Source organism: Phyllostomus discolor, chromosome 2, assembly GCF_004126475.2.
Source record: "Phyllostomus discolor isolate MPI-MPIP mPhyDis1 chromosome 2, mPhyDis1.pri.v3, whole genome shotgun sequence".
Classification (NCBI taxonomy): domain Eukaryota; kingdom Metazoa; phylum Chordata; class Mammalia; order Chiroptera; family Phyllostomidae; genus Phyllostomus; species Phyllostomus discolor.
Genome location: NC_040904.2, coordinates 214588661 through 214599020, shown reverse-complemented (window position 1 = coordinate 214599020; position 10360 = coordinate 214588661). Strand labels below are relative to the sequence as shown.

General features: G+C 63.1%; 1 protein-coding gene across 3 annotated transcripts in view; it reads left to right on the top strand.

Annotated features, from left to right (window-relative positions):
* Positions 1 to 859: 859 nt before the first annotated feature.
* KIAA0930 (KIAA0930 ortholog) overlaps positions 860 to 10360 on the top strand; it is a 28578-nt gene continuing 19077 nt past the window's right edge. For all 3 annotated transcript variants that reach the window (XM_036019740.1, XM_036019739.1, XM_036019741.1), the window contains exon 1: positions 860 to 1266. In XM_036019740.1, coding sequence (XP_035875633.1) covers positions 1053 to 1266 — 214 coding nt within the window. In that variant the 5' untranslated portion in view covers positions 860 to 1052. The remainder of the gene's footprint in view (positions 1267 to 10360) is intronic.

Genomic DNA, 10360 nt, shown 5'->3' with positions numbered 1-10360 from the left:
ACTGACATCCGGCTGGACCTTGGCCTTCATCAGGATCACGTGCCCAGCTGACCTACCTCCCCCTCCAAACCTAGTCAACAACCAAGGGCACCCCCCCCCCCGCTGTACAGCCATAGGCTCAGAGCCCTTCTGCACTACTCCAGGTGAAGGAGTCAGTGGGGCCGGAAGGGCTTGCCCATCGTGCCCCCCATGAGACCTCTTTATGGGGGAGCAAGCAACCTATCTCTGGGTTCCTCGGAGGAAGTTCTCAGCGGAACTAGCCTTTGTGATTTGATGGAGAGAGGGAGGGGGGCAACGAGCAGGGTGGACGACCATTCCATCTCCTGGGCGGTGTGGCACTAGGAGGTAGGAGGCCGGAAGGTGCGGTGGGAGGGGCGAACCTGCAGGTGGGGTTCGGGAGCAGAGGTCGGTCTCGGGAAGGGCGGGACAGCTAGGGCCTGGGGAAGGTGACCGCAGGGTGGAGGGGTCCTGGAGCGTCAGAAGGTAAAGGGCTCGGAGGTCAAGGTGGGACCCGGGGAGCCATTTAAGTAAGAGAGTGGCGTCGAGGTCGGCAGCGGCGCGCGCTGGGGAGTGGGCGGGGCCGGACGAGGCCGGGGTGGGGAGGGGAGGGACCGGCGGGCGCCGACTCCGGGCCCGGGAAGCGAGTCCAGAAGCGAGCCCACGCGGAGGGGTCGGGGGCGGGGCCTGGGGAAGAGGGGCAGAGTCAGGGAAGCCCGCGGTGACTCAGGAAGTGGCTGGGCGGCGCTGTGGGGCGGGGCGTGACGGTTTGGGGCGGGGCCTAAAGGCCACGAGGGGCGGGGCCTCGAGGGCGGAACCGGGCAGGGCGGGACGGGGCGGAGCAGGGCAGCCTGGGGCCGGGAGGTGCGCGGGCGGAGGCAGCGCGAAGGTGCGCTGGGATCGCCGGGCTCGGCGGGTGGCGGCGGCGGCGGCGACGCGCACAAAGGCGGATTGTGGCTTCACTGGTGCTCGCGGCGGGCGGCGCCGGGGCGGGGGCGGCGGAGCACGCCGGGAACCCCGGCGGGAGCGGCGCGGGCGATGAACCGGGGCCCGGCATGGCCTCTGCGCGGCCGCCGGGCCGGGCCTGCGCCTCGGCGCCGGCGCCCGCGGGGCTCCGGGCCGGGCCGCCCGCCCTCCTCACCGCCACCGCCACCTCCCCCGAGCCTGCGGGCGGCGCCGAGGCCGAAGAACGCTCGCTGCAGCACATGCTGCGCGCCATAGCCGAGGAACGCGGCCGCGTCAGCTTGCGCCGAGAGGTCTGCGGCCTCGGTGAGTGGGGCCGGCCGGGGGTGATGCCGGGTCGGCGGGGCCGGAGCGGAGCCGGGATGTGCGCGCCTCCGCGTGTCTCTGCGCGTCGCCGTCTCTGCCTGTCCGTCTCTTCGTGTATCTCTGTCTTTGCGTGTGTCCGTCTCTGCGCTTGTCTCCGTGGCTCCCTGCGTATCGCGTTTGCCTCCCTGTGCCCCCAGGTTCCTGCGTCTGGGTCTTTCCTGTGCCCCTATGTCTCTGTCTCTGGTTTTGGTCCCAGGAGCATCCCCCATGCTTAGTCCCTGTGTCTCTTTCTTTCCCGTGACACTCGGTGCCTTCCTCTGTTCGTCTTCCTCTTTCCATTTAGCGGCTCTGCCAGGCCCCTTCTCCAGGAAGTCTTCTCCGAAGCCTCGGGGCCGCTAAATTTGGGGAGACCCTCCGCTCGTCTTTGCAGAACCAGGGTCCCACCGGCTGTGGGCAGACCCCCCTGCAGGTGCGCCCTGGTCACTGTCCCCAGCAGACACGGAGGACTTCCCAAAGCCTTTGTCTTCTTACACCTGACTGCACCCGCTGGTTCTGCTTGACCTTTAGCTCCAAGTGGGGGGACCTGTTGGGCTGCAGTCCCCTGAACACACCCGCTTAGCAGAGGGAGCAGGGCCTGCCGCCCCTCGGGGTGTGATTCTGCTCTCAGGAGGCCCCAAGTCACAGATGTGCTGATAGGGTGGGGTGGAGGGGGCTATCTCGTATTGTTGGCAAGACCCCGGGCCTGCAGGTGTGGGTGGGGTCTCCCCACGGGGCTGGGTGTGAGGTCATCCCTGCCGATCGGTCGTGGATCCACAGGAGCCCCTTCCCCTGGAGTGTCGGCCTTGCCCTTTTCTCCAGGAAGAGACCCCTCCCTTTTTCATGCGGGAATGACTTCATAGCACGCCGTCTGCCGCCCCCACCCCACCCTCATCCCCAGGCTGGGCCGGGGATTTCTGGGGAAGGCAGCAGCATTGTGGAGAAGGGAATATCAGCTTTGGAGGTTCTGCCAGTTCCCTCTTCATTCACCACTGGGGAAACTGAGTCCCAAAGAGCCGAGTGTCCCTCTCTTAAGGTCCCAAGGCAGCAGGGACATGGCAGCCCCAGGGCATCCAGGCTCCTTAGCCTGGGCCACACCCTGGGGGAGGGATGAAGAGAGGAAAGAAATTCCAGTCCTCCTTTGTACAGGAGGCGGCTTTACCGGGAGACACTGCCCTTCAGGGAGCAGGTCCCAACCCGGGCCTGCCCGGGGAGCGAAGCTCTCCTCTCCCGCCGGGTGGGGACCCAGTGGGGATGGGCCAGGGCGTGGGTTTCTCTGGTTTCTTTTCTGAAAAGTGTCACCACTTAGTTTTGAGCAGAAATGGAAGGATCTGCATTAATTCATTCAGCAGACACTCCCTGAGCACCTACTGTGTGCCAGGCTGCATGCCAGCCCGGTAGGCCCGCCTGTCACCTGGCACAGTATGTCTGAAGGGGGAGGGGTCTGAGGGACCATCTGCTCCAGGCCGTTCAGCCCTGCGCTCAGCAGCTCTGCACGGCCCCTCCCCACACCCTTGTCAATGTGCTCCTGCTGTCCTCTGACCTCTGAGCCTCTCTGTCCCCTGTGGGACAGTCCCTGCCCCAAGGAGCCCACAGGGGCATCCCTAAGATCAGTAGTCATTTGTTGTAACGGCTGGCTCTTGCTGACCCCTTTCCGTGTGCTGGGTGCCTTGTGTGTGCGCCATTGTCGGTTTGATGATACTGGAATGCTATCTCCATTTCACCGATGAGGCACCTGCGGTTGAGGGAGGCGAGAGACTCGTCCAGGGACAGCCAGCGAGGCTACGGCACAGCGGAGACTGACCCCAGAGCCTGCCCTGTCGCTCCATCCCCCACCCCCGCAACGTGCCGAGCCAGGCCTCGCTGCACCCCCTGCTCTGCGTCTGGGGAGAGCGGCCCCCTAGCAGCAGGCCCAGGTGGTCACGCTATTACCTGGTTTCCTCTCCTGGCCTAGGGTCCGCCCTCCCTCAGGCCTCCCACCTCACTGCTCGCCCTGCCCCAGACCCCTGAACTCAGTCTCCACCTGCTGTTGTCCCCACCTGGAAGGCCGGCCCCTACTCCCCTGCTCTGCAGACCCCTGCAGGTGTCCCCCCAGGCCTCAGCTCCGGGGCTGCCCCTAGGAACCCTCCCTCCCTTCCCTGTACTTCCACCTTTGCCCTTGACGGTTGGGTGCTCGTGGCATTGTAATGGCCTGGGCGGCGGCCTCCCCAGCGGTCACCCAGCGGTCACTCAGTGGTCACCATCTAGCAAACAAGGGAGAGTTCATTCCTGGACTGGGGCGTGAAGGTTGTGCAGAGCCGAGGAGAATGGAATCCCAACCTCCTAGAAGGGCGCGTGCTGCCCACCTCTTGTTTTTCGGATGGGGAAGGGGCAGGCCTCACAGTGACCTCACCCCCAAAGCAGAGAAAGGACCCGAGAGGCGGCTTGAGCCCGCGAGCCGCGCCCGGCCCCGGCGCGCTTTTCCGCCCGGTGGCTCGGGAAACCCTCCGCGGCTGCACCTCACAGCTGTGACAACCTGTTACGTTTGGGAACTCACCGGGACCTCCCAGACTGCCGCTGCTGTTGAACGAAAGCCCGGGTTACTGTTCAGAGCCCTGCGTGTGTGTTCTCCGAGGTGGTTTTGAAAGTGTCGGGGAGGCTGTGGCGGAGACGTTTGATCCCGGACAGGCTGTTGCTGTTTCTGAGTCGCAGGGCATGCCTTAGAGGTGGGGGGGCACCCACCCCGCCCCGCCCCGCAGGCCTGGTCAGCTGGCCGTCTCGATGGAGGGCACCTTGCAGGCATGGGCCTGGCTGGGCTCTCGTCGGCTGTGGCCTCTGCAGGGGGAGCCTTTCTGAGCACGTGCCCGAGCCGGGAGGGGCACAGGTGGCACCGCTGGAGTAAAAGCCCTGCCGGGAGCCGCCAGGGCCTCGGCCACTGCCAGTGGGATCTTGGCGTTTCGCCCACGGGAAACTGCTAGTGATTCCGGGTCACGGGTGAACCGAGCTGGCTGGCCAAGGTCGCTCTGGTGGGCCTCTGGACTCGGAGCTGGGCACACGAGGGGTCTGGTGCCCTGATGTGTGATGCGGGCATCTGGGCCAAGAGGGACATAGTCTGACGCTTCTTCTGGGGCCTGGGCCTTCTCATGGGCTCTGGACGTCAGCCCGAGTGTGCTGTGTGGCGGCTCCCTTTCTCCGGGGGCCGAGTGCCACTGCTCTGCCCGGGTAGGCCACGTGGACAGGACCTGGCTCCCGGACCCGGTGGGAGTCTCGGAGAGGCGCCCCGAGGGGAGGGTCCCCTAGGTCGTGCTGTTGTTTTGGGGCCCTGCCCCGGGGAGCGTTTCCGGCTGCCACTTCCTGTTGGGTAGCCCCTCTGTGTAAGGCTGCGGGGCCGAACAGGTGTTTTATGTTTATGGTTTCCTTTTATCCTCAAAGCGCCCCTATAACGTGGGTATCTCTGGACTCCTCTCTGTCCTGATGGGGAAGCGCAGGTGTAGCGCGAAGGCACACGCCCCCGGGAACAAGCCCTGTGGCTTGTAAGTGCCGGAATCTGTTGGAGCCCAGGCTCTGAGCAGAGGTGAAGCGCACCCATCCGTGTCCTCTGGGTGCGGGCAGCCCGGCTGTAACAGGCGTGCACAGCTGCCCGGCCCCAGGTGGACTGGGGACAGGCCCAGCGGAGGTGTGCGAGTGTCCGCCCAGGGGTGCACAGAGCAGGGAGCCCCAGATGCTCAGCTCACAGTTTGCCCTTCCTTGGCCTGACCCTCCGGAGGTTTTCGGGAGTTTGACTCGTGGGACGTTCTGTGCCGGAGAGGCCACGCACGGAGGAGGCTGCCCGCCTGCTGCGGGCCGGCCGCGCTGTGTGCGCCTGCAGCAGGTTCCGCCTGGGGAGGAGCTGTCGTTGCCTACTTTGCAGACGAGAGTCTCTGCGAGGGAGGTGGCTCGCCCGAGGTCAGGCAGCTGACCCATAATCACGGGGGACCGTTCCCGGCTTCCCTGGGACCCCGGGCCGACCTGGATCTGGGCCCGGAGCGTGAGTGGGGAGGAAGTGTGACGGGCTTTCTCAGTTCCTGGGCCTAGTTTTAAGGCCCGTGGGTGCCAGCCTCTGTGTCCTTCCAGAGAATTCTGATGTCGTGGGACCTCCCACATTGGAGAGACCCAGGGCCCCAGCCTCAGGGACTTCTCTGCGAGGGGAGAGGGGGATCGGCTGTGTTGGCACCGCCCCACCCCCAGGCTGGCTGTGCACCCCCCCCCCAACAAGTCACGCCCCCCGTTGCAGCCTTTGGGGTCCTCGTGTGCTTGCCTCCTTCACCGAGCGGGGCAGGCTCAGGAGTGCCCACCCAGCCACGAGCCTCTTGTTAAAAAACGGTCTCAAAATCCCCAAACGAATTTTTTTCCAACTAAAAAATGGTGCATGCTCATACTAGTAGAAACTGGAAAATATAAGAAATGGAAAGAGAGTTTCCCATAGTTCCAGTCATCCAGACACACACTCTTAGCTGTGCAAAGTCTTGCTCTCCCCTCTTTCCAAAGAGAACTTGGTATTCTGCACGTCGGGTTTCTTAATCATGCTTTCCTACTTAGAACTCCTAACACACATCCATGTTGTTCAAACTCTCCGCGTTATTTAAGTGACTACAAGATGGCTAAGCGGGTGTGTGCCGTAATTTCCTGAATTGGTCTCATCGGTGGGAAACTGGGTTCGATCCTGCTTTCTGCTGCTATAAATAGCTCGCAACGAACCTCCGAGTCTCTGCAAAGGCTTCCGTGTTTGCGCGTCTTCTTGGGTAACGCGGGGGGCTGTTCCTGAGAGGCTGCTGTCTGAGCCCCAGGGGCAGTGCGGGGACCACCAGTGGACATGGCAGGGGAGTGGACGGAGGTGCGCCCCCCTTGAGGAGAACTGTGTAAGCAGTTGGGCCAGGAAGGAAGGTGGGCAGCAGAGGGTGACACTGAGCTGGAGGAAGCAGGGGCCCCGAGACGGGGCGGCGGGTGGGCCTGGAGCTGAGTGACCATGGGCCAGGCTGGCTTCCCACCTGCACCTACCTCCCCATCACGGCCAGCAGCTGCTGCCCCCTTCTGGTCCTCGTCACCCCCCTCACTTCTCGCCCCGGGGCTGCCTGGCTCGCCCCGGCCTAGGAGACAGCAGACAATGGGCCCGAACCCAGTGTGCCAGGCTGCCCTCAGGCGCTGAGGCCCTCTGGGTGCAGCGGCAAGCCTGGTCCTGGCCCTTCCCGCTGGCGTGGGTGGGGAGCGAGCGCTGGGTGGGTTGGGCGTTCCGGGAGCAGGCCTGCTCCCGAGGGGCTTCCTCTGGCTGACCAGCTCGCCCTCCAGGGCCTGGGGCCACCTGGCAACGTGCTCCCGGGCTCTTGGCTTTGACTCAGGCAGAGAAGGTCCCGGGGGAGCCGGGCTGGACAGGAAGGACCCGGAATTCAGCCAGCCTCACCGTGGTGCTGTGCAGATGAGTGAGTGAGGCTCAGACAGGACCCCGGCAGGGGCAGATCCCAAGAGCCGGAACGCTGATGGGGCCCTCCCACCTGTAGCCCACCGGTAGGGACAGGCGACAGGGCTGGGTTTCCTCGCCGTCCGTGTACAGGACCAGGAGGGGGGCCCCTGGACAGCCTGCCAGGACCCAGCTGGCTGCAGAGGGGAGGGGGGTGTTGCTGGTCGTCCTGTAGACGAGGTGTCAGAGCTCCCAGGCGTGGGCCACCCCACGCGGGGAGGGCCCTGTGCACACCTGGCCAGGCAAGGGAAGCATCAGCTCAGCTTGGGAGCTACCCCCACCCCCCGCCCCGCTCCACACACTAATTAGAACAGGAATCCGGTGCCTGACAACATTCAAAACAAACACCACACTAGTTTGAGTTTTTAAAAGAGTATATATTTCTTGCCGATTCGTGTGGCTCAGTGGGTGGGGCATTGTCCCTCGAACCCAAAGATGGCTCGCTGTTTCAGTTCTGGGTCAGGGCACATGCCTGGGTTGCAGGCCAGGTCCCCCGTTGGGGGCGTGTGCAAGAGGCAACCGATCAATGTTTCTCTCAAACACTGATGAAAGAAAGAAAGAAATATTTCTTTTTAAAAAGCAAGCAATGCGTGCATAAATAAATGGAACAGCAAATCAGTCTTTCTTCCTCCACCTCCACCTCTCTCTCTAAAAATCAATCAATAAAATTGTTTTAATATCCTTTAAATTCTTACTTATGTACTTTTAGAGAGAGGGGGAGGGAGAAAGAGAGGAAAACATCGATATATGAGAGATACATCAATCAGTTGCCTCTTGCACGCCCCTTACTGGAGACCTGGCCTGCAACCCAGGCATGTGCCCTGACTGGGAATCCAACCGGTGACCCTTTGGTTCGCAGGCAGGCGCTCAGTCCACTGAGCCACACCAGCCAGGGCCGAATGACCCGTGAGTTCTTGAGAAATGTCTGTTGGCAAAGTGAGAAGGGGGCTTAATTTTTATTTACTTATTTTGTCTTGTAGACAGTTGCGGTTACTCTTAATCCTTAATGTAAAAAAATCCTTTCCTTTGGGATGTGCACTGAGTCTTGAAAAACACCCTGTTGGGACCTTTCTTATGACAACATGAGAAAAGCAGAACCCAGACCGCCGTCTCTAGAAGGCAGGCGAAGCCCAGATAATAAGGAAACGTGACTTACACAAAGCGCTCGCCCTGCCGCTTGCACGCCTCGGTTCAGGGCCAGCAAGAGCGAAACAGGAAGCAGCAGAAATAGGAAGAATCACATCCCTCTGCCCAAAGACAGAAGTGGGAGCCCAGAGCTACAATGTCAAGTTTGGGGCTGCAGGTTTCACACCCTTGGAGCCCCCAGCGCTGTCCTCTGGTCCATCCTGCTGACCTGCAGTTTGTCTGTGCTGGCCGGTACCATCTGCCAGGGAGCAGTGGCCCGGGGAGCAGGGGAGCTGCCCCCCCCACCGCAGCAGGCTCATTAGCTGCAGCTCAGCCCCTGGGATCCCCGCTCTTGCAGCAGAGCCTGAGGAGCCAGCCTGCGTGAGCTGCGTGCGGTCACCCTCAGCCAGGGCCTCCGCGCCCGGCGTCGTCCCGGAAGTCCATCCAGGCCACTGCTCTCCTGAGGAGGGTCGGAGCCCGCACAGCTGCCACCTCCTGTTAATGTGCACCTGGTGTTGGGGTCTCCTGCAGCCCCTCGTGACCAAGGGGGGTGTCCCCATCACAGGTGGAGATGATGAGACTCAGTGAGGTTGAGGCTCTTTTTTTTTTTTTAAGATTTTATTTATTTATTTTTAGAGAGGGAAGGGAGGGAAAAAGAGAGAGAGAGAGAGAGAGAGAGAAACATCAATGTGCGGTTGCTGGGGGCCGTGGCCTGCAACCCAGGCGTGTGCCCTGACTGGGAATTGAACCTGCGATGCTTTGGTTCGCAGCCCACGCTCAATCCACTGAGCTACGCCAGCCAGGGCTGGTTGAGGCTTTTCGTTCAGGGTCCATCCCAGAGCAGGTTCGGGATCCAGGCATTCTGCAAGCACGTGACCTGTCTGTCCATCCTCACACTCACCTGTCCCTTTCCCCCGGGAGAGGCGTTCTGTCCCGTCTGTGGCCTCCCCTGCCCCTGCTCTCCACGGTGAAGGAGGTCTCGGGAGGAGCGGGGATGGAGGGGAACACGTCCGGAGGCTGCGTGGGAGCGGGCATGTCTGAGGACACCACACAGCGGAGGACAGGAGCTGAGCAAGGGGCGGGGGCCTCCGTTCCCTCGTGGGGGGGGGATGGGAGAACAGCCTCTGGGGAGGAGCGGGGTGTGTGGGGGTCACCTAGTGTCCAGAGGGAGGATGCCAGGTGACACTGGAGGGAGGACACCTGAAGGGCCAGCTGCCCCAGAACCCGTGTGGCATGTGGCATGTCATCAGCCTTGCATCTTGGCGCGTGGGAAGTGCTCAGTGCCCTTCGGCCTGAGCTGGAGAGCCCGCTGGAGCTGGGCGCCGGGGCGCAGCAGTGAGCAAGACCGGCCCTTCTGCTGGGCGCTCGGCTGGGCGGGTCAGTCCCGCAGGGTCTGAGCCTGGCTCCGCGCACCAAGCGTGAAGCGATGGATGATAGTGGCTGCACTCACGTGGCCGAGTCCCTGTGGTTGGGCGTTCGTGTCTCACGGAGACAATGGGCTGGGCCAGGAGCATCTCCTGCAGCCTAATGGCCGAGGCTTCCAGGATGCCGTGCCGTGCCTCGTGCCGTGGAACACTTGGGGTGGAGGCGGGAGGAGGCGGGCTGTTCACTGGTCGGTGACCCCGGGCAGCTGGGCAGGGTCGGGGAGGTGGGAGTGGAGACGCCCGGGCCCCAGCTGCTGTCTGGGAGGGGCCCCCATGTGGGCGTCCGAGGGGGCCTGAGAGGTTACTCAGGAGAGTCGCAGCTTATGTTGGAGGCCCGTGGGTGCGTCAGCAAAGCGGTGAGTCAGGGTTTGGTTGGGGCCATGGCTCGAGGAGCTCACAGGAGAGAGGATTGAAGTGCGGGGCTGCTCTTTGTGCTGGGGCGGGATCGCAGCCCCCAGGGAACTGCCCCCAGAACAGCCGGTGGGGAGCCAAGTGCCGTGTCCTGTGAGGAAGGCCGTCGGCTGTATAAGCGCGGGCAGGCCTTGCTGCCCGGGAGAGTCTGGGGGTTGCTTCTGGACACTGCGGGCCGAGGGGCGCTCTGGCAGAGCCCCATCCCGTGCAGGCAGCCCTGAAGTCAGGGGCAGGGGCTCTTCCTCGTGGAACCCCAGGGCCTGGCCCAGAGCAGGTGCTCAGAGTGGGTGCTGATGGCACCTGACCTGGATTCCAGTCGCAGCACCAGGATTCTCACCCAGCCGGGTCACCTGGCTCAGGGGTGACTCCGCCACCGCGGAATGGGCTGTTGGGGAAACCTCATCCCGGATGAGGTTCCACAGCGTTGTGCACGTGTGAGGAAGGACCCTGAGCCCGGCTGTTGTTGCTGGTGGCGGCCTGGGGGCAGGTTTCAGGGCTGCTACGTTGTTCCCTGAGCAAACCGGTGGTTTGTCATGGTCACCTGTGGGTCCAACACCTGCCAACTCCCAGTTGTGGGCCTGCCCACCTGGGTCCAAGGTCACTTGCCAGCCAGGGGCCTGGTCTA